The sequence below is a fragment of the Anomaloglossus baeobatrachus genome, chromosome 5, assembly GCF_048569485.1.
Source record: "Anomaloglossus baeobatrachus isolate aAnoBae1 chromosome 5, aAnoBae1.hap1, whole genome shotgun sequence".
NCBI lineage: Eukaryota > Metazoa > Chordata > Amphibia > Anura > Aromobatidae > Anomaloglossus > Anomaloglossus baeobatrachus.
Window position 1 is genome coordinate 527,077,968 of NC_134357.1, and position 24,932 is coordinate 527,102,899.

Genomic DNA, 24,932 nt, shown 5'->3' on the forward strand with positions numbered 1-24,932 from the left:
TACGGAGTGGGCAGGTGACGGACACTAGCCTCGCCACTGCACTAGAACAACACAACGGGAAAGGAAGACAGATAGGGGGAAAACACCACAACAGACAGCTGCAGCCAGCACCAGGACTGTAGCCACACCAGCAATTTTAGCAGAGCGTTTCAAACTGCTCCAAGACCAGCATCCAAATTAATCAAGAATAATCGGCTACCTCTGCTGGTAGCAGAGGGTATATAAAGGGACTGGGTGTGGTCCAGACCGGAAACACCTGAGATGATACTAGGCCTGCTTGCTGACAAGGAATACTGACATTAACTTTTCAACTGCCAAAGGGAAAACATCCATTTAACACTAGAAGTCCCAGGAATTTCAAGCTCCATAGGGTTTCAATGGTAGACATGTTAAATGACCCCTCCCTGGGACTTCTAGTTTTAAATAGCAGTCTCACGGGGAAAGTGAGACTCAGACTCAAAAAACGGTCACTAAACTCTTACAGCAGAGTGACAACCGTGATAACGGCACATCACTCATCTCAGACACAGAGGGATACATATTACCTCTGACAGAGACATCAGTTTGAGTCAGTGTATTGCACATTTCTCCTGCTCTGTTGCCTTAACAGTTAATCTTTTCAATTTAATCTCATCATAGATATAGTTATGATGTCACACTAGCGTTTAAATACCAAAAAGGGTGTTAGAGTGACTAAAAACTCTCCTCCCCCTTCAATAGATTTGACACTTGATGCTATTTGCAATGATTGTGAAAACATACTAAAAATCAATTTAAAAAACTCATTGGTTCATACATAAAAACATAATTACAAATACTGAAAAAAACTTTGTCATAGAAACAGAAATCCACACTATAATACATAAATACAAGTTAGTAGCTCTATCCTGCACTGACTAAACCAAATATCAGAACTAGTGATGAGCGAGCACTACCATGCTTGGTACTTGTAATGAGAAGTTGGATGCTTGGATGAGCGCAAATAGAGTACATGAAGATTTTCCGGAAATATGTTCGAGTCCCCCATTGACATTAATTATACTCAAGTCCAACTGCTCGTCACGAGTAGCGAGCACACGAGCGTGGTAGTGCTCGTTCATCACAAATCAGTGCAATTCAGAAACAGTTGCCTTCTCCCAACTAAAGGCCCTGTCACACACAGAGATAAATCTGTGGCAGATCTGTGGTTGCAGTGAAATTGTGGACAATCAGTGCCAGGTTTGTGGCTGTGTACAAATGGAACAATATGTCCATGATTTCACTGCAACCACAGATCTGCCAAAGATTTATCTCTGTGTGTGACGGGACCTTTAGGCTCATTTAAAATGGACTGAGGCAAAATAGAAAAACTAGTTTGACTTTTTGTTTCAAAAACACCCAATGATTGCGACGTTTTATACGATTCCGAAACTCCATAAGGGGCTTACTCCATTAAGTTTGCAGTGCAAAACCCAAATGGCAAAAAACAATTGACATGTCAATTGTTTTTGCCATTTGGGTTTTGCACTGCAAAGCTGAGTTTTTGACCAAAGTTCTGCAACACAAAGGCTGCAGTTTGAACTGCATAGTGCGGACAAGAAACCCAAATTCCCATAGACTTTGCTTGAAAAGCAGAACACAACCATTTTGGCATTAAACGCTGCAGTTGAAAAAGCAGTAAAAAAGCAGGTAAAAAGCAACGTGCGGACATAGCCTAAAGTAGCAGCATATGCTGTCCCACTGATAGTTTCACTATTTTCTTGATATATTCAATTAGTAAAATTTCTTTCCAAAAAATTGTGGCCAACAGCTTTCCAATCGATGGAATGACTTTGAACTTCTTCGGAGGAATTGTTCCTCTTTTGACTCACTGCATTGATTCCTGTTTGATTTCTGGGTCATAAAAGTTCACCCAAGTTTCATTTCCAGTTACAATTCGATCAACAATAATTGACGGATTATCTCCACACAGCTCTAAAAAGAAGAGGAACATGTACCTGAAGACCTGGGACATTCACATGTTCCTCTTCCAACGTGGTGTACTTAATCGTGTGCACTGTGTGTGTGTGGAAAAGACATAGGAGAAATAGATCAGCTTTCAAACTGCAGGTCCTGTTGATTTGGTGTGGGGAAAATGGGGTGTTTATCCTTGTGAGGAGCACTTATGTAGTGCTGGGCAACCCATGTCATCTAATGATATGGTGCTAACTACCATGTTTCTCCAAATATAAGACAGGGGGTTAGATTATATTTTGCTCCAAAAGATGGGTTAGGGCTTATTTTCAGGGGATGTCATATTTTTTTTCAATGAACAACAATCCATATTTATTCTTGAACAATAGAAACAACATTTAGTAAAATATAGTTCTATCGCATTCTGGAACATCAACATATCTCTCCAAACCCTGTGTGTAACATGTCTATCTCTTATCTATCTATTTATCCTTTATCTCTCCTCTATCAGTTATCTATCCTCTATTATCTATCTCTTATCTATTTATATTCTGTTGTCTATCCTCTATTATCTCTCTATCTGACCTTTATCTATCCTCTATTATCTATCCACACATACTGCACATATAGTACAGACCATGACCGTCTCCTCTTCACCCTTAGAGTCCCTTCACACGTAGCGACACACCAACGATCCTACCAGCAATCCGACCTGGCAGGGATCGTTGGTGCGTCGCCACGTGGTCGCTGGTGAACTGTCAATCAGGCAGATCTCACCAGCGACCAGCCACCAGCGACTCGTGTAACAAGTCTGCGCTTGGTAACCAGGGTAAATATCGGGTAACTAAGCAAAGCACTTTGCTTGGTTACCCAATATTTACCCTGGTTACCAGCGTACACCACTTACAGGCTTCCAGTGCTGGCTTCCTGTATACATAGCTAGGGTACACAATCGGGTTACTAAGCAAAGCGCTTTGCTTAGTTACCCGATATTTACCCTGGCTACGTGTGCAGGGAGCCAGCGCTGGCAGCCTGTAAGCGGCGTACGCTGGTCACCAGGGTAAATATCGGATAACCAAGCAAAGCTCTTTGCTTAGTTACCCAATATTTACCCTGGTTACCAGCGTACGCTGCTTACACAGAGTCGGTGCTCGTTGGTCTCTCGCTGTGCAGCACACATCGGCGTATTTGTCGGCGGGAGACCAACGAGCAAAAAAAGATCCTGATCGTTTTGTAACGATCAGCGATCTCGCAGCAGGGGCCCACTCGCTGCTGCTTGTTACACACAGCGACATCGCTGGCGAGGTCGCTGATACGTCACAAAACCTGTGATGTTTCAGCGATCTCGCTAACGATATCACTATGTGTGATGGGGGCTTTAGACTCCTTCAATTAGGAGACCTGTTGGTGACAACATAGTCACATGACGATGTCACAAAGGTCCTTAAGCAGTGTTATACCATGATATAAACCCTTGGGCCCCTAGGAGAATGGGGGCCCTGTGAAATTGTCCAGTTTGCTCTCCCTTCCCCCTAATGCCAGTCCTGCTTACAAGCCTGTCTCCAGTTCAGTTCTTTTGGACTAACGTGGATGTGCAGACTTCCGGATTTAATGCAGCAGATGATACACGAGGGGTACCCCATGGCTGAAGGACATGGTGGATCATTTTGTTTTCTCACCATGGTGTCTCTTTCCTTTTCCCTGCTTTCGTTCCTTGGTTCCTCTTTCTGCATTTTTCTCCATGTGGTCTACTCCTTGAGCTTTTTTCTCCCCTTTTTTCATCATTATATCCAGGTCTCCTTCTTTTCATTTTCATTTACATGGTTTTTTTTGTTGTTCTTTTTCAATTATAGGACTGTCTTGTCTAATAATTACAGATTGGATGGTCATATTTTATCACCATATTTCCTCTATTTATACCTTGTGGTTCAATCCAATACTCACGCTCTGCTTCCATTCTGGGTACTCCTTCAATTTTATATTTCCCTCTTTTTTCTTGCTCTCTTTTACCCAGTTTCCCTTTTTCAATCTTTTTCAGTTATGTCCAATTATTCTTTTCCCTTTTCTCCTCCTTTGTGCTTACCTTTCTCTTTTTGCTCTCTAAGTATGTATGCATTAATATATTTGTACAAAATAGTATCATGTTATGTTTTCTTACATAATAAATATATTTTTTATATATATATTCTATATGTGTAACAATTATATCCAAGTCCCACCACAACATATATATTATATTTCTTTGGATGTATTTATGATAGTGATATATTGTTTTTTATACACTCACCAGTGAACTGAGGAAGATCTATCATTAGACCGAAACGTCTTCACTAACTAGATCTTACTGCATCTTTAAAATAAAGTACTTTGAACAGTTTTGGAGTGCCTAGTTACATTGACTATTGCTACGGTTTTAGATACTACCAGTGCACCATTAAAGGGTTAGAAGGGCTGTGCATACTCTACATTAGCTACCTCCATTTCATGTGCACGCTGGCTGAATATGTCGTCTAACACCTTTTCATATAACCCTGATGAAACTTCACAAATTCTTGCGTAGGCCAACCTTTCACGTGATTTCCTACAGATTCCTCCTAAGAGAAGCCAAAGGAAGAGATCTGGAAAGGGAAACTCGACATCTCATTAATATTGAGTTGCACTGTGCAACTCTCATGGAGTACCTAAGAGTCCAGCGTATTCCTCGCGGCCTTCGTGTACCAATACATCCTATCTTGAATATTGCAAAAGGATTGAACACATATTAAATAAGTGTTGTTTGACCTGTTGAACACCTGCAGAGGACCATAATGGAAACCAAGGAACGCATCTCCATCTGAAAATCAACTGGAATCTATATTCTCGTCTCCAGAACATTTAACCTCCCTTAAATTTAAGATAAAGTCCAACCTTGATCAACACAGAATTGACATGGAAAATAAAAAAACATCTGAAATTCTAAAGGGGTGCAGAGGACTATCACATAAAAAGTTTATAAATGTCAGGACAACTATATACATCTCAATACAACCATTTTCATTACAGAAGATCATCCACAGACTACTCAACTTCAAGTCAAGAGAGCGGGCGCATGAGCCAAACATCATCCTCAACATGTTTTTTAGGCCCAAGGAGAAGACCACCAATAAGAATAAGAAAAACGCAGGGGAGGACAATAGAAGAGAGGAACAATGAGAGTTACCAGATCTCAGGAAAACCCTCATAAGTGGTTAACATTTCTTTAGCGACCTAGACAATTAATGTGAGAGCAACGAATCACAGATGCTGCCAGTCTGACTGCAACCAATCATAGACGCTATTACAGAGGGGAAGCTGTGAATATTCAGTGAATATTCATGAGAGTTATTGAGAGTACATGGAATCAGTCGGATTATTGCAATGGGTTTGGATCCTAACAGAGCACCCTTAAAGAATTAGAAGTGCCGCGCAGAATCTACATTATTGTCACACGGTGACTAATAGGGTTTAACCTAAAGACAGGAAAACCCCATCAGGTGACACAACACAATGGGTACACAGGGATCACGATACAACTGAAGTTACTGCACCACCTTGGGTTCAGAAATATTATAGCTGGTTACCGGACCTGCAGCCCACTGCTGTGGTTGCAAAACCTTGGATCGCAGGTCTGCCAGACCAAGGGACAGGCTTTGCACCCGAACAGTAAGGACCTCTACAGGATCCATTTAAGGTCCAGGAAAAAAAAGTAGCCAGCAGCTAGGTAGGAAAGTGTGCTTAACTCTTACAACACTACTAGAAAGGATATGTTTATTATATAACAGCAGTGGATCTGCCAGCCACAAGGCACTGTGACCTTTGGATACCAGCATCACCTGAGGTCTCCCCTATGCAGGATACACTCATGACAATTATCTACCTCAATGAAGCATTATCAGGGGGCAGTGCTGGTGTCATAAGCAGGTGGTGCTAAAAGAACATTCTTAGAGGGCAGCGATAGAAGAAGCTAGTAATTATCTTCAGCGCCGCCACTGGTGACATAATGTTCGAGTAAGGCGATAGATGTTGTTGGGAGTGACTGCAGCACCAGCCTTCAGTGACGTCACATTTGAGGTGTCTCAGGAAGTCCAAATTTTATGTATCAGCTCACCGTGTATACGCTCACTCCTGGCTTCTCCTTGGAGCACGGACAGGCACTGCCACAGCCCAATATCACAAAAGAAAGGAGAAGAATCCAGCTCTTCAGGCAAGGAAAGCCACAATGTTTATTCTAACATGCAGAAACAACGTATAGCATGACCAGCACTATGCGTTTCAGGTGAAAACAATCACCCGTAATCACCTCTCAGGAAGTGCAGTAAAAAACATCTTTACGGATTAGATAGAGGTGTAAGGAATTGTATAATAAAGATAAATGACAAAAGTGGTTAAAGCGGTAAAGATAGATAGTTAGAAAATACATTTTATGTGTCGGACCACCCGTTTAACTACTGTGATCAGTCACTGAACGTTCTCCTATCTCTCTCACTATCAAATGAATCTCTATATTATGCTCATTTCGTCACAGACTATGTATTAATCTCTTTAATTACTGCCCTATAACCTACATGATTTGTAGAATTTCTTCACTAATTTATGGCTTCATCTTCCGATTTCTAAGACTAGGCTGTGGCTTTCAGTCTATAATAGTCCCTCCTGATTGGCTGGGTATGTGTTATGCTAGCTGTAAGACATTATGTGGGAAGTAAGCCTGGCCGTGTCCAAAGTCATGTCAGCCTTTTCTGGCTGATGCAAAATTTTGAAATTCGTAAAATAGCATTGGTCATTTAAAGCTATTCACACCAGGCGAGTCACAAACTGTTCAAAATCACTGGGTTCAGTGAATTAATAAACATTCGACACATTAAATTAATCATCTCTGGGACACAAGTTTTCAGTTACATTTAAAGAATTTACCACATTGAGAACATAATTAAGAAGTGTGAATATTTTAATTGCAAACAGCATTTGATTCCCTAGAAAAAAAAATTCCCACATTCTGAGCATGAAAATGGCTGCTATCCGATCTTACTTCTCGGGATCGTTAGGCAGATATGATTATTTCTTAAAATTGTGAGCATTAGAATGGTTTCTTGACCATCTAAGTTCTATGACGTTTAATAAAACTATACTATGTTTAACTCCTCATAACTGAGGACATACATGCATGTCATAAGTCATATCCCTGCCTTTGATGAGGGCTCACACGCTGGGCCTGCATCTTTCCTGGCACTTGACGGCTGATTTAATCAGCCGTCAAGTGCCTCTGACACTCCGAGATCTACCCAGGCTGTTAACCAGTTAAAGGGAACCAATCACCAGGATTTTCATATATAACCTAAAGCCAGTTCTATGCTGGCACTATCAGGCTGATTCTCTACAAAGCTTTAGTTGTCAGTTCGGATGTTTAGGTTTTGAAATCCAAAAAAGTAAAGTTTATAAAATCATCAGCTTCTTGAGTGACAGCAGCTGAGGATCAGATAATATCTGGAGGGAATTCATAGTTATCCCCTCTCCCTGTTAGAATTAGCATACGTATTATACAATCGATTTACTTTTTCACTAGCAAGACTTGTGTGAGGTCAGACGAGAAGGGGCGGGGCCTCAGCCAACAGAAAAATGTTTCTTGGTATCAGCTTTGTTGGCTGAGGCCCCACCCCTTCTAGTCACATGGGTATGAACTCACACAGGTTCTGCTAGTGAAAAAGTAAATTGATTGTATAATACTTATGCTAATTCTAAGAGGGGGAGGGCATAAGTATGAACTCCCCCAGCTATTATCTGATCCTCAGCTGCTGCCACTCAAGAAGCTGATGAGTTTATAAACTTTACTTTCTTGTATTTCAAGACCTATACATCCGAGCTGACCACTAATGGTATATATAGAATCAGCCTGATAGTGCCAGTATAGAACTGGCTTTAGGTTATATACGAAAATCCTGGTGATTGGTTCCTTTTAAATGTCACTGTCAATCTCTGTCAGCGGCATTTAATACGTGCTGGCAAATATTTGGTATTGTCAAGTTCAGAAATGACAGCTCTATCACAATATACAATAAATTAATCTTATAAATAAACTGCGTAACGAGAAGAGAAAATAAAAAAGCCAGAATTACTTTTTATTGGTCACTTAAATATTGCAATATAATGCAATAAAAAGCAATCAAAAGATCCTATCTTCCCCAAAATGTTATCAGTACAAACACCACCTCAGGGCGCAAGAAATACAGTGCTGGCCAAACGTATTGGCACCCCTGCAATTCTGTCAGATAATACTCAGTTTCTTCTTGAAAGTGATTGCAATCACAAATTCTTTGGTATTATTATCTTCATTTAATTTGTCTTCAATGAAAAAAACTTAAAAAATTGTCATAAAGCCAAATTGGATATAATTCCACACCAAACGTAAAAAAGGGGGTGGACAAAAGTATTGGCACTGTTTGAAAAATCATGTGATGCTTCTCTAATTTGTGTAATTAACAGCACCTGTAACTTACCTGTGGCACCTAACAGGTGTTGGTAATAACTAAATCACACTTGCTGCCAGTTAACATGGATTAAAGTTGACTCATCCTCTGTCCTGTGTCCTTGTGTGTACCACATTGAGCATGGAGAAAAGAAAGAAGACCAAAGAACTGTCTGAGGACTTGAGAATCCAAATTGTGAGGAAGCATGAGCAATCTCAAGGCTACAAGTCCATCTCCAAAGACCTCACAGTTCCTGTGTCTACGGTGCGCAGTGTCATCAAGAAGTTTAAAGCCCATGGCACTGTGGCTAACCTCCCTAGATGTGGAAGGAAAAGAAAAATTGACGAGAGATTTCAACGCAAGATTGTGTGGATGGTGGATAAAGAACCTCGACTAACATCCAAACAAGTTCAAGCTGCCCTGCAGTCCGAGGGTACAACAGTGTCAACCCGTACTATCCGTCGGCGTCTGAATGAAAATGGACTGTATGGTAGGATACCCAGGAAGACCCCACTTCTTACCCCGAGACATGAAAAAGCCAAGCTGGAGTTTGCCAAAACTTACCTGAGAAAGCCTACGACGTTTTGGAGAATGTTCTCTGGTCAGATGAGACAAAAGTAGAGTTTTTTGGGAAAAGCCATCAACATAGTTTACAGGAAAAAAAACAGGCATTCGAAGAAAAGAACACGGTCCCTACAGTCAAACATGGTGGAAGTTCCCTGATGTTTTGGGGCTGCTTTGCTGCCTCTGGCACTGGACTGCTTGACCGTCTGCATGGCATTATGTAGTCTGAAGACTACCAACAAATTTTGCAGCATAATGTAGGGCCCAGTGTGAGAAAGCTGGGTCTCCCTCAGAGGTCATGGGTCTTCCAGCAGGACAATGACCCAAAACACACTTCAAAAAGCATTAGAAAATGGTTTGAGAGAAAGCACTGGAGACTACTAAAGTGGCCAGCAATGAGTCTAGACCTGAATCCCATAGAACACCTGTGGAGAGATCTCAAAATGGCAGTTTGGAGAAGGCACCCTTCAAATCTCAGGGACCTGGAGCAGTTTCCCAAAGAAGGTCATTGATGGTTACCGGAAGCGGTTGTTCGCAGTTATTTTGGCTAAAGGTTGTGCAACCAAGTATTAGGCTAAGGGTGCCAATACTTTTGTCTGGCCCACTTTTTGAGTTTTGTGTGAAATGATCAATGATTTGATTTTTGTTTCATTCTCTCGTGTTTTTTCATTGCAAGCAAAATAAATTAAGTTAATAATACCAAAGAATTTGTGATTGCAATCATTTTCAAGAAGAAACTGAGTATTATCTGACAGAATTGCAGGGGTGCCAATACTTTTGGCCACCACTGTAAGCCATCACACAGCCTCAAAAATACCAAAACGTGAGAATGTTATGGGTCTTAGGAAATGACGACAAAAGCAAAAAAAAATTTGTTTGCAAATTTCTAAAAAAAGAAAAATGAATATTTTCTTTCCTCTTTCTTCAGTACACTATGTGGCAAAATCAATGGTGTAATTCAAAAGTATAACTAGTCCTGCAAAAAAACAAGCCCTCATTCAGCTATATTGACAAAAAAATAAAAACGCTATGGCTTCTGGAAGAAAGGGATTAAAAAACGAAGGAGGTGAATGAGTTAAAACATTTTCCACATTCTGAATATGGCTACGTCCTTTTGTGAATTTTTTGGTGATCAATAAGATTTGATTTCCGAGAAAAACACTTCCCACATTCTGAGCATGGAAATGGTTTCTCTCCTGTGTGAGTTTTTTGATGGTCAACAAGATTTGATTTCTGAGTAAAACATTTCCCACATTCCAAGCATGAAAATGGCTTCTCTCCTAAGTGGTTTCTCTGATGCTTAGCAAGATATGATTTTTGGTTGAAACATTTCCCACATTCTGCGCATGAGTATGGCTTCTCCCCTGTGTGAGTTCTTTGATGTGTAACAAGACCTGACCTTAATTTAAAATATTTCCCACATTGTATACACAAAAATGACCTCTCCCCTGTGTGAGTTTTTTGGTGGTCGAAAAGCTTTGATTTTTGAATAAAACTCTTCCCACATTCTAAACATGGAAATGGTTTTTCTCCTGTGTGACTTTTCTGATGCATAATAAGATGAGATTTTTGGTTGAAACATTTCCCACATTCTGTGCATAAGAATGGTTTCTCCCCAGTATGAATTCTCTGATGTATGACCAGATCTGACTTCTTTTTAAAAAATTTCCCACATTCTGAACAAAAAAATGGCTTTTCACCTGTGTGAGTCTTTTGATGGTCAATGAGATTTGATTTTCGAGAAAAAAATTTCCCACATTCTAAGCATGAAAATGGCTTCTCTCCTCTGTGACTTCTCTCATGTCTAATAAGGTTAGATTGACAGTTAAAATATGCTCCACATTCAGAACATGAGAATGGTTTCTCCCCTGTGTGACTTCTCTCATGTGTTATAAGATGTGATTTCTCTGTAAAACATTTCCCACATTTAGAACAGGAATATGGCTTCTCGCCCATGTGAATTCTCTGATGTATAGTAAGTTTTGAACTAGTTCTAAAACATTTCTCACATTCAGAACATGAAAATGGTTTTGTGCCTTTGTGAGTTTTTCGATGCTCAATAAGATTCGATTTCCAAGAAAAGCATTTTCCACATTCTGAACATGAAAATTCCTTTGTTTTTGTGTGGCTTTTCTCATGTTCAACAAGATTTAATATATCTACGTAACATTTTCCACATTTTAAACATGTACAATTTTTGTGAGATCTTTCTTGTTCGCTATCACTTCTGTTATTTTTCTTAACAGTCTGTAATGAATCAGAAAATAAGATATGTTGAAAAGAATTAGAGGATAACTCTTCATTGTGAAGGGTTAATGGTATATCTTGGACATTTGGGATAATTGCTTCCTCTTCACAACAATCTTGTCTGATAGTATGATCATAAAAATCCGATATCACATGTCCTTCAGAGCTTCTGATAAAATTACCTAGTGAGAATAAAAATGATCTTTTTTTATTTTTATATAACAAACTCAATATTATAGTGATATTTTATAACATTTCCATACGTATATCATGTAGTAAAATATAACTGAAGGTAGAAAACCATGTGACAAACACAAAGACAATCTGTAAAACTTTGTGTCATATAGTGTAATTAATCCTATTAATTATAGGACAACAACATTATGTTTCTTTGAAATCACGACAAATTTATACAGAATATCACAAAATATGATAATGACCCCTAACACCTCCAAGACGACCAATGTCTTGCTAAAGAAACTGAGTGTAAAGGTACTGGACTGGCCTCTCCAGAACTAAAGCCTATTGACCATCTGTGGGTCCTCCTCAAATGGAAAGTGGAAGAACGTAAGGTCTATAATATCCACCAGCTCCATGATGTCATCATAGAGGATGGAAGAGGATTACAGTAGCAACCTGTGAAGTTCAAAGTGAGCTCTATGCCCAAGAGATTTAAGGCAGTACTTGAAAATAATGATGGCTACACAAAATATTGACACTTTAGGCACAATGTGGCCATTTTCACTTAGGGGTGTACTCACTTTTGTTGCCAGCGGTTTTGACATTAATGGCTGTGTTATTATTTAGAGGGCACCAAATTTACTGTTATACAAGGTGCACACTGACTACTTTACATTGCATCAAAGTGTCATATCTTCAGTGTTGTCCCATGAAAAGATATAAAATATTTACAAAAATGTGAGGGGAATACTAACTTTTTTAATATACTGTAAGTTCAAACTGCATAGTAATTCAAAGCTTAGAATACTGGAACATCCCATAATATCCAATTGTCTGGAAGTTCTGAGTGATAAGAGATTTTTTGGTTGTCATATTTGTTTGAAATATAATGTTTGATTAATATTCCCCTTTAAAGTACAATGAAGCAACATGCTCATTAGCAATATTAAAGTATTTAAATTTATCAGCTCCACATAAATTCTAGGCATAGAGTTTTATTGACTTGACATAATATCTCCATTTGACTGTCCAAACTGGAGTGCAGGGTTTAAAGAATTCCTTAGTCTTGTAACGGGATATGTACCGATGGAAAAGGGGCTCCTAAGCTGACCATAAGACTGGGACCCCTGCGCTGTTCCTTATCTTGAAGGTAGGCTCGATGGTAGCCAGGTTCGAGCCCCCAGCATGACCCGGTCTTCTGTCCGGGCCCTGATACTACTTCCCCCCACCAAGGGAGTGGGCCGGAAGACCAGTAATGAAAACCCCACAAATAGGCACAGACTTGGGTAAACAAAAACTTGTGCGCACTGCACACAAACACAAAGGAGTGACAGTATGTGAATTGGGGAGTAACGTAAAATAGGTAGGAAATAAATCCACCACTGGAGAACTCACACATTACACAGAACCATAACTTGTAGATCACCAAAGAACTGGATAACTACAGGAACCGAGGTAGCAAAAGCTATATCCAGTATTAAGCTCCACAAACCAGAACCTTATAAAGGGTAAAGGCGGCTGAGGATGGTAATCAGCAGACTGCACTTCCAGCTGATGATCACAAGCCAGCAGGAATTAACTCCTGCTGTACTGGGGAGCAGTGAAGCAGTGAATCAGCCAATGCCCCTGACAGGCTGTGCAACTAAGTGATCCTAGGCTGTTTGTCTGACTCTGCAGTGTGAACAGAGTCTGACACCGCCATGACACCCAGCGAGTGCAACATCGAACACTGCATGACAAGTCTTCACGCTGCATTCAAAACATTGTAAGTAATTATGGGTTTTGCCTCATAAGAGCTGCATTTTGTAGCCCACTGTGAATATCTGAGGTTGTGGGTCACAGCCTATGCTCATTCAGATGACTGGTATCATGACTGTAGTGTGTGTATCCAACTCCAGCCAGCGACAACAGTCCTTAGGATAGTTCCTCAAATCCAGATGACGTATATCATGACCATAGCACGTGTATCCAACTCCAGTCTCTATAGTCCATTCATGTGCACCAGGATCTGGCTGCAGCAACAGCTCCTCACCTCTCCACCTCACAGCACTAACCAACTTACTGACCAAACATGTGGCATATTGTACTACCTCTCCTGAGATCAGCCCCCAGGATCAGCAGAATTACTCATCCCACCCTTCACCTTAGGCTTTGTGCGCACTTGCCGGTTTTTGCTGCAGATTTCCAGCGGATTTGCTGCATATTTCGCTGCAGAAAATGTTCATAACATCTCTGCAGTGATTCACCAGCAAATCCTATGGGAAAAAAAAAAGCTGTGCGCACTAGCAGATTTTGACAGCTGAATGTTTTGCTGCGGGATTCCCGCAGCAAAAACAATTGCATGTCAATTATTTTCCACAGGAAGCTGCGGGACTGGCTACTGGAGGAATCTCCAGTAATACCAGGCCTGGCCGCGGTTACCTGCACTGAACTCCGGAGCTATCACCTGAGCTCCGGAGTGCAGCGTAGACTAAACTGCGAGCGCCGAGTGATTGATTCCCCGGCGATTGCAGTTTAGTTCAGGCTGAGCTGATCTCCGGAGCTCAGGTGACAGCTGTAGAGAGGCCGGGCTGCACTCCGGAGCTGTCACCTGAGCTCTGGGGATCAGACCGGCCTGAGCTAGACGGCAATCGCAGGGGAATCAATCACTCGGCGCTCACAGTTTAGGCAAGGCTGCAAGCGCCGGGGAATCAATTACTCTGTGCTCGCAGTTTAGTCTAGGCTGCACTCTGGAGCTCAGGTGGGCGCTCCGGAGTTCAGTGCAGGTAACCGCGGCCAGGCCTGGTATTACTGGAGATTCCTCCAGTAGCCAGTCCGACGCTGGCTGCGGCATTTCCGCACCAAATCCGCATCCAAATCCGCATCAAAACGCAACAAAAACTGCATGCGGATTTGGATGTGGATTTCGGTGCGGTATTTTCCTGCAGGTGCGAAAATCTTACTGAGCCTCCGGAATTTTCTTAAGAAAATTCCTTTTTCTAGTGCGCACAGGGCCTTAGACATTTTCTACATGAAGCTCAAAGAATGAAGGTTCCAGAAGCCCAGCCTCCAGCTCTGTCTACAGGATTTTGTCTGCAGAAAGGAACAAAAAACTCACAAACCTCCACCATATGCAGGACAATGAATCCTAATGCAGGCCTGATGAAATTAGAGTCCATGGAGGCCAACTAGGATGACACACTGTTACAACGCATTCCACTTCAAATTGTGTAGCTTAAACTGACGAGCAAGCAATCTCTAACAACATATAACAGAAGGATCAACGTAAAAGGCACTCCATGCTGTAAAAAGTCTGCTCTATGTCCATTGGTACAATAGTCTTTCGTCCGTGGCCAGCTCCTCACACCCCCAAACTAGTCAAGAATATTGTGACATTGTTGTTACTTAGATATGATTTAAGTCAAAGATATTAGTTTATGTTTTCTAAAGAACTTTATAAAATTTATTTAATCCAAACTTTTGCTAAAGCATATTAACCCCTTCACGACCGCGGGCAGTAAAATTACGTCCTATTTTAACGTGACTTAACGACCAGGGACGTAATTTTACTGCCTAAACTTCATTTGATTGCCGTGGCCATAGCAACGGCTTTCAAATGATGTCCCCTGCTGTTTCTTACAGCAGGGGACCTTTGCTTGACCCCAGGGGGGGTGGCATCGCCACCCCCCATAGGCGATCGATGTGATTGGCTGTTCAAATCGGAACCGCCAATCACATTGATTACGCTGTTTTCGGCAAAAAAAAATGCCAAAAATAGTGTGATCTTGTAAAATCCAGCTAGGACCGGAGCTGCAGCAGCTCCGATCATTGGCTGGAAGCAAGCAGACACCGTGGCCCCCCCCTGCAGCACTGATTGGAGCGATCGTGCGATGACGCGCAATCGCTCCAATCAGTGTGCAGTGGGGCGGTCTGATCTGCCGGTGGCCGCCCTCCCCAGGCCTGTGCTGGTCTGGGGACCCTCCCCCAACATGTCTGCAGCGTGCAGCACTGGCTGGTACTAGTGGTACCACGCCACCGCTGCTGCTGTCACGTCACGGAGCAGGAGCGGGAGCGGTGAGTATTGTGCTCACCTTGCAGCCCCTGCGCGTTCCCCCCTGCGATCTGCCCCCCCCCCGACATCCCGATCTGCCCCCCCGACATCCCGATCTGCCCCCCTGACATCCCGATCTGCCCCCCCGACATCCCGATCTGCCCCCCGCCATCTCTATTCTGCAGCTCCTCCGGTATCCCTCCTCCTCTGCTCTCTTGCAGCCCCTGCGCGCTCTTGTGATTTGCTCCTGCGCGCTCCCGTAATGGCCCCTGCCCGTGCCCCCCTGCGATCTGCCCCCCGCATCCCGATCTGTCCTACGACATCCCGATCTGCCCCCCCAGACATCCCGGTCTGCCCCCAGACATCCCGGTCTGCCCCCAGACATCCCGATCTGCCCCCAGACATCCCGGTCTGCCCCCCGACATCCTAGTCTGCCCCCCGACATCCCGATCTGCCCCCCGACATCCCGGTCTGCCGGCCTCCCCCGTGATCTCTATTCTGCAGCTCCTCCGGTATCTCCCTCCTCTGCTCTCCCCCTCCCCCTCTGCTGTCCCCCTCTGCTGTCCCCCCCGACGTCCCCTTACCTGTCTTCACCGGCCGATCACATCTGCCTCCATCGCTGGGTCCTTCTTCCTGGGTCTTCTGCTGAGCTGTCCAACTTCCTGCCTGCTGGCTGCTGCTGTAAAGCTGTTCCTTGCCTTCTGTTCCTCCTGCAAATCCTCTGGGTACTGTGAGTATAACTTTTTTTTTTTTTTTTCTTTTTTTCCTCTATCCCCTGTCCATTTTTACACCTCATGCGTCCGTGCGTCCCGCCGAGCGCTGATCAGGGATGCAGATAACGTATCTGCATCCGTGGTCAGTTTTCGGCGGGACTTTTTTTCCCGTATTCCCGACGCTTTTTGTATCGCATCTGTCCGTGCGTCCCGCCGAGCGCTGATCAGGGATGCACATAACGGATCGGCATCCCTGCTCAATTTTTGGCGTGACAAAAAGCATCGGGGATACGGAAAAAAAAAGTCACGCCAAAAATTGAGCAGGGATGCCGATCCGTTATGTGCATCCCTGATCAGCGCTCTGCGGGACGCACGGACTGATGCAATACAAAAAGCGTCGGGGATACGGAAAAAAAAAAGTATCGCATCTGTCCGTGCGTCCCACTGAGCGCGGATCAACATCCCTGCTCAATTTTTGGCGTGACTTTTTTTTTTTTTTTCCGTATCCCCAGCGCTTTTTGTATCTCATCCGACCGTGCCTCTTGCAGCGGCCGATCAGTGCACTGCATCTGTGCGTTTGAGAAGTCAAATGGCGTTCCTTGTCTTCTGAGCCCCGCCATGCGCCCAAACAATTGATTTCCACCACATGTGAGGTATCTGCGTACTCGGGAAAAATTGCACAATACGTTTTATGGTGCATTTTTTCCTGATACCGTTGTAAAAAGAGAAAAAAAAAAAAAGCTACCTTGTTGCTGCAAAAATTTAAAAAAAAATTTAAAAAAAAAATAAATAATTTTCACGGTTCAACGTTATCAACTTTCAGTGGAGCCCCTGGGGGTACAAGGGGCTCACTAAACATCTAGATAAATTCCTTGAGGGGTCTAGTTCCAAATTGGGGTAATTTGTGGGGGAGCTCCACTGTTTAGGCACCATGGGGGGGGTCTAAAAACGTGACATGGCGTCCGCTAATGATTCCAATCAATTTTGCTGTCAAATGGTGCCCTTCTCTTCTGAGCCCCGCCATGCGCCCAACAATTACTTTCCACCACATGTGAGGTATCTGCGTACTCAGAAGAAAATGGACAATACGTTTTATGGTGCATTTTTTCCTGATACCCTTGTGAAAAAAAAAGCTACCTAGTTGAAGCAACAGTTTTGTGGTAAAATTTTTTTTTTTTCTTTTCACGGCTCAACGTTATAAACTTCTGTGAAGCCCCCAGGTGTTCAAAGTGCTCATCAAACATCTAGAAAAATTATTTGAGGGCTCTAGTTTCCAAAATGGGGTCACTTGTGGGGGAGCTCCATTGTTTAGGCACCTCAGGGGGTCTTCAAACCTGACATGGCGTCCGCTAATGAGTGCAGCTAATTTTGCATTCAAATGGCGCTCCTTGCCTTCTGAGCACTGCCGTGTGTCCAAACATTTGATTTCCACCACATATGAGGTATCTGCGTACTCAGGAGAAAATGGACAATACATTTTACATTGCATTTTTTCCAGATACCCTTGTGAAAAAAAAAGCTACCTAGTTGAAGCAACAGTTTTGTGGTAAAAAATATTTTTTTTCTTTTCACGGCTCAACGTTATAAACTTCTGTGAAGCCCCCAGGTGTTCAAAGTGCTCATCAAACATCTAGAAAAAATATTTGAGGGCTCTAGTTTCCAAAATGGGGTCACTTGTGGGGGAGCTCCATTGTTTAGGCACCTCAGGGGGTCTTCAAACCCGACATGGCGTCCGCTAATTAGTGCAGCTAATTTTGCGTTCAAAAATTCAAATGGCGCTCCTTGCCTTCCGAGCACTGCCGTGTGTCCAAACATTTGATTTCCACCACATATGAGGTATCTGCGTACTCAGGAGAAAATGGACAATACATTTTATGTTGCATTTTTTCCCGATACCCTTGTGAAAAAAAAAGCTACCTAGTTGAAGCAACAGTTTTGTGGTAAAAAATTTTTTTTTTCTTTTCACGGCTCAACGTTATAAACTTCTGTGAAGCCCCCAGGTGTTCAAAGTGCTCATCAAACATCTAGAAAAAATATTTGAGGGCTCTAGTTTCCAAAATGGGGTCACTTGTGGGGGAGCTCCATTGTTTAGGCACCTCAGGGGGTCTTCAAACCCGACATGGCGTCCGCTAATGAGTGCAGCTAATTTTGTGTTCAAAAATTCAAATGGCGCTCCTTGCCTTTCGACCTCTGCCGTGCACCCAAACAATTGATTTTTACCCCATATGGGGTATCAGCGTACTCAGGAGAAAATGCATAATAAATTGTAGGGTGCACTTTCTCTTTTCTCCCTTGTAAAAATGAAAATTTTATGGCTAAAGTAACATTTTTGTGTTAAAAAGTAAAATTTTCATTTTTTCCTTCCACATTGCTTTGGTTCCTGTGACGCACCTAAAGGGTTAATAAACTTCTTGGATGTGGTTTTGAGCAATGTGAGGGGTGCAGTTTTTAGAATGGGGTCACTTTTGGGTATTTTCTGTCACCCAGGCCTCTCAAAGTCACTTCAAATGTGATGTGGTCCCTAAAAAAAATATTTTGCAAATTTTGTTGGAAAAATTAGAAATTGCTGATGAACTTTGACCCCTTCTAACTTCCTAACGAAAAAAAAATGTCTTTCGAAAATTGCGCTGGTGTAAAGTACACAAGTGGGAAATGTTATTTAGTAACTATTTTGTGTGACATATCTCTCAGATTTATGGCCATAAATTTTCAAAGTTTGAAAATTGCGAAATTTTCCAAATTTTCGCACAATTTCCTAAATTTTCACAAATAAACGCAAAAAATATCGGCCTAAATTTACCACTGACATGAAGTACAATATGTCACGAAAAAACAATGTCAGAATCGCCAGGATCCGTTGAAGTGTTCCAGAGTTATAACCTGTCAAAGTGACACTGGTCAGAATTGCAAAAAATGGCCCGGTCATTAGGGTGTTTTAGTGGCTTGGGGTGAAGGGGTTAAAGATTGATAATTTTAAATAATGAAAAAGATAGCTTGATAAGGTGAACTTAACCATATGTTCTTTTTCCCTCTACTGGTATATTTCATCTATTTTTATATCCTTTTTTTATTTTCTATAACAATATCATATTGTCATCCATATTTTAATATTTCGCCAGCATTGATTAATTTAAATCTGAAAACGAACAGACCACAGAGCTCACAAAACAAAATGGTACCAGCCATTTAATGGTCACTACTCACCTGTAAAAATCTTCTCTTTACACCGCTCAATACCCCTCACATATGTCTCTGTAGTATTAATATGAGTCAGATCTTCACCCTTAAAGAAATATTGTAAAAGTCACAGACAGATGGAGAAGTCACATCTATGATCAGCTCTAATCCTGCCATCTCCACCATTCTAATTACACAAGTATAAAACATATAAGGCTATGTGCGCACGTTGCGTACTAGCCCTGCAGATATTTCTGCAGCGATCTGAAGAGCACATGTGCGCTTTAGATCGCTACAGAAATGTCCGTAGTGAGCGCTGATTCCATGCGCTCTGCCTGCAGCTCCTGCCATAGACAGAGCAGGAGCTGCCGGCAAAGCGCAGGAAAGAAGTGACATGTCACTTCTTTTTGCGCAGCGCTTCGGCAGTAGCCGAAGCGCTGCGCTCTTAGACGCCACGTGCGCACGGCCCCTGCACAATCTCCATAGATTGTGCAGGGGACGCAGGACGCATGCAGTTACGCTGCGCTACAAAGCGCAGCGTAACTGCATGTTTTTACGCAACGTGCGCACATAGCCTAATACTGGTGGATAAAACAAGACTGAGCACAAGACCTTTACAGCCGTCTACACATCATAGGGGAGATTTCATGACACCTTCTCTCCATTTACCTGATGATCCTGAGGAACATTAGGATTTTCTTGTTTACAGTCCTGTGGAAGAAGAGGACGGGGACATCTCTCTGGTGTTGTCCTCTCACTGGATAGAACTGGAGGAAACACATACAGGGACGGAATTCATTCTTTACATACAGATTATAGACCGTGTGTATTTAGTCCAGTCTATTACCTGGTGATGTGAGGGGCTGGGGAACCTCCATCATGACGTCCTTGTACAGATCTTTGTGTCCTTCTAAATACTCCCACTCCTCCATGGAGAAATAGATGGTGACATCCTGACACCTTATAGGAACCTGACACATACAATGATACCGTCATCCCCAGATCCCTTCATAGCATTACTGTATAATGTCCCAGCATTCCCAGCAGTGTCACCTCTCCAGTCAGCAGCTCAGTGATCTTGTAGGTGAGTTCTAGGATCTTCTGGTCATTGATGTCCTCATGTATCAGGAAGTGAGGTAGAGGCCCTGAGATTGGGCTCAGTGGTCTTCTCCATCCCTCAGACACAGGGGCTTGACAGCGCTCACTAGAGGTCTTTTTCACTACTGTGTAATCCTGGTTATGGAGAGACACATTAATAAATCTCACTACAGACATTTCCAGAGTCCTCACCTCTCCAGTTCTGTCCATCTGTTATTCCCATAGATAAGAATGATGTAATGTAACGTCATCAGAATCTCTCACCTCTCCAGTAAGCCGGAAGAGGATCTCTAGGGTGAGGTGTAATATCCTCTCCACCATCTTGTCCCTGTCCCTATCCATCTTTGATGGGACAATCAGGAAAATTCTCTTATATAGAAGATCTCCACTGAGAGGATCCGATATTGTAGGGACCTGAATGAGGAGAAGATGACTGATGTAACATCATAAAGATCCAGTGGAATAATACAAATACTGGAGATAAGAAGAGAAAACATATGGAGAAAATAACATTATAAATTATAGCCCACACGATTCTACTAAGGGCACAAGTTGTCAAACTAACCTGTTTGGTTTCTATGAAAAAGTGAGTAGAAACCTACAGAGTGGCAGCTGTGAATGTAGTGTTTTGTTTTTTGACTTTCAAAAGACATTTTACACTGTTCCAAACAGGTGCCTATTGAGTCAATTAAGGTCTATAAGATTAGAAAGTAGTAGTAAGTGGTGACCGCAAGGTTCAGTGTTGGGTTTGCTATTATTCGACTGTTATATTAATAATAAAGATGACAGAATTAGTAGAGTTGTTATCTATTTTTGTAGATGACGCCTAGCTATGTAGTATGCTGTAGTCTATGGATGATTTGGACAAATAAAAGCTTACTTGGACAAAATGAGTTTTGGACATCCACTTGACAGATGAAGTTCAATATGCATATACATGGTGGCCAGAAAATAACCTAAGGTGTTTGGAGCCGTGTGCAGACTGACCAAGTAGACAGAATTGACTGAAAATTGCTATGTATGCTATTCAAGGCACGGGGAAACAGAAGGCATCTTAAAAAATTTTTTATACCAAAACTCCCCACCAGGTGAAAAAGTAGTGCTGTACAGTGAGCCCGCCTTGCAACTCAGACTGCAAGATAACTGACTCTTTGCTGGATTATGCACTGTAAGGCTATGTGCGCACTAGAGCTTTTTACCTGCGGATTTACCCGCGGATTTGCCCCGGAAATTTCTTGAGAAATGTCTGCAATCTTTGTGCAGACATTTCCCATGAAATTCAATGAGAAAAAAAAATAGTTGTGCGCACTGTGCGGATTTTTCTCAAGAAAATTTCTTGAGAAAATTTTCTCGAGAAACTTTCTTGAGAAAATGTGCATGTCCATTAATTTCCGCAGGTACCTGCGGTATTCCGGGGGCATTCCGCAGGTAGCAATGATGTGCGGTATACCACCGGAATAGCCACGAATTACCTGCGGGAATGCTCATCGCTGCCTGCGGTTTTGCAGGAAGCGATGTCATTATGCCAGGAAGAGGAGGCGGAGCAGAGTAAACACAGACGTCGCACTCCCTGGACGCCGCACAGAAGCACTTCCGTGCGACCTCCAGTTGCCCGTGCAGTCTGTGTCCTGCTCCGGCCTCGCGGCTGCCTGCACTGCAGGGTGTCAGTGTCTGCCCGCAGTGTCAGCAGCTTGTCACGCTGCAGTGCAGGCAGACACTGACACAGGCAGACACTGACACTGCACTGCAGGGTGTCAGTGTCTGCCCGCAGTGTCAGCAGCCTGTCACGCGGCAGCGCAGGCAGACACTGACATCCTGCAGTGCTGGGAGCCGCGGGGATGACGATCGCTGCTGTCAGGAGGTGAGATCATTACCTGCTGTGACGATCTCCTGCCTCCTGACGTCACCGCGGTCACTGCTGTCTATGCCCGTCTCGCGAGCGGCCCGAGACTGTCACTAGCGGTGACGTCACGGGTTCTCGCGATACTTCTGACAACGCGGCGGGCATAGAAGTTAGTGACAGCGCTGACGTCAGCAGTACAGGAGATGATCACAGAAGGTAATGATCTCATCTATGCTCCTGATGGCAGCGCTCGTCATCCCCTGCAGTGACCTGAGCTGACCTATTGATGTTAGCTCAGGTCACTGCATTGCTCTCCCAGCCAATGGGGAACATTCTGTTCTTCATTGACTGGGACAGCGACTATGGTATGGATCGCCGTGCCCCCCCCCCCCCTTATTGGATTACGCCGGACGTGGAATTGATTGTGCTCTTTTCAATAAATTGGTTAAAGAGGGAATGTTTTGGGGAGTGTTTTTTCAAATAAAACTTTTTTTGTTGTCTATTTTTTAATTATTACTGACTGGGTTGGTGATGTCGGGTATCTGATAGACGCCTGACCTCACCAACCCCAGGGCTTGATGCCAGGTGACATTACACATCTGGCATCAACCCCATATATTACCCCGTTTGCCAACGCACCAGGGCGCGGGATGAGCTGGGGCAAAGCGCCAGGATTGGCACGTCTAATGGATGCGCCACTTCTGGGGCGGCTGCGGCCTGCTATTTTTAGGCTGGGGAGTGTCCAATAACAGTGGACCTCCCTAGTCTGAGAATATCAGACCCCAGCTGTCCGCTTTACCTTGGCTGGTGATCCAATATGGGGGGGACCGCACGTTTTTTGTTTTAAATTATTTATATAATTTAAAATAACAGCGTGGGGTGCCCACTGTTTTGGATTATCAGCCAAGGTGAAGCTGCCAGCTGTGGTCTGCAGGCTGCAGCCGTCTGCTTTACCCTAGCTGGCTACAAAAAATGGGGGGACCTCACGTCGTTTTTTTTTAATTATTTATTTATTTTATGGCTAAATACAAGGCTAAGCACCCTTTAGTGCCACATGAAAGTCACTAAAGGGTGCCAGCTTAGAAAATGCAGGGAGGTGGAACATTATATAGGTTTTTCTCATCTATCTATCTATCTATCTATCTATCCCTCTATCTATCCATCTATCCCTCTATCTATCTATCTATTCATCTATTCATCTATCTATCCCTCTATCTATCTATTCATCTATTCATCTATCCATCTTTCCCTCTATCCATTATCTGTCTATCGATTATCTTTATTATTTATTGCAGGGACAAACCTGCGGTAAATCCGCGGTAAATCCGCGGCAAATCCGCGGCAAAACCGCATGCGGATTTGGTGCGGATTTTTTCCGCAGGTCCGGAAATCTTTCACTGGCAGAAGTTTCTCAAGAAATTTTCTTGAGAAACTTCACATTTCTAGTGCGCACATAGCCTTAGTGCGGTTGTTTTATGAGAATGTCAGGAATGCTACAGCTTCACTGAGAGCCTTTAGTCATTTGAAAGACCTTCACACACATAGCGGTCCAATGGCTGTCAATTCACTGAGACAGATGATGACACGTTTTGAGGCAACAGGGTTACTGTGTTCAGCCAGGGCAGGGGAGACGACCGGTAAGCAGAGAGGTTGTGGAGGACATTGCCGCTGCCATCGTGGAACAGGACACGAACAACCCTGCCGGGAACAGCAGTGCACGCAGTGTTTCCAGACAATTGGGGTTCCCATACAGCACAGTGTGGAAAGTTCTCTGAAAGGTATTGCGGGCATACCCATACAAAATTAGCCATTATTAATAACGTCTTCCTCGTAACTATAATACTCGCATGACATTTGCATTATTGTTTCTGGCGAGAGTGGAAGTGGATGGCAATTGTCCATGGAATGTTCTGTGGTGCAACTAAGCACATGTTTACCTGAATGGAACGGTCAACGCATAAAACTGTGGCATATAGGCTACCAAAAATCCCCAAGCGGTCGAGGGGGTTGTGCTGCATTTGCCAAAGGTAACCTTTTGGTGTGGCTTCACCTCATCATTCATCCTCGGACTGTTCTTTTATGAAGAAATGAGGCCAACTGGGGTTGCTACTTGTTCCACGACAGCAGGGATATACCAGACAATGCTGGAAAAAACAGTGGTCGTTCTGCAACTCCAATAACGGCAGTGTCTTCAGACGACCACTTTCATGCATGATGGAGCACCTCCTCACATCACAATTCTTGTGAAGAACATTCTGAGTGCACATTTTCCTGATGACAGGATTTTGAGCCGCTCCTTCCCTAACGCATGGTCACCGCGTTTGCCCGATTTCAATCCTTGTGATTTCTGGTTGTGGGGACACTTGAAAGAGCGTGTTTATCGGAGAAATGTCGACACCCTGGCTGACCTCAAAGACCACATCATTTTAGAAGTGCGCAGCATTCCACCAGACATGTTACACATAAGCATTGAGCATGTTCTGCATTGAATGAACATGATAACCATGTATAATGGCGGCCATATTGAACAGTTATGCTAGTCTGTGGAACAATTGTGACATCTACAATTATCGGCACACGGTTTTTGGGCCACACTCTCACTGCATAGCGCCAATTTTTCACCTGGTTGGGGGTTTGGTATAAAAAAAATGTTAAGATGCCTTCTG

At 43.1% G+C, this 24,932-nt stretch overlaps 1 protein-coding gene across 1 annotated transcript in view; it reads right to left on the minus strand.

Annotated features, from left to right (window-relative positions):
- Positions 1-24,932, minus strand: part of LOC142312901 (uncharacterized) — a 266,818-nt gene that overhangs the window by 225,566 nt on the left and 16,320 nt on the right. Inside the window, 6 exon segments of the mRNA XM_075351888.1 lie at positions 10,087-11,407; positions 19,353-19,431; positions 19,995-20,092; positions 20,173-20,296; positions 20,379-20,558; positions 20,688-20,837. Coding sequence (XP_075208003.1) covers positions 10,087-11,407; positions 19,353-19,431; positions 19,995-20,092; positions 20,173-20,296; positions 20,379-20,558; positions 20,688-20,765 — 1,880 coding nt within the window. The 5' untranslated portion in view covers positions 20,766-20,837.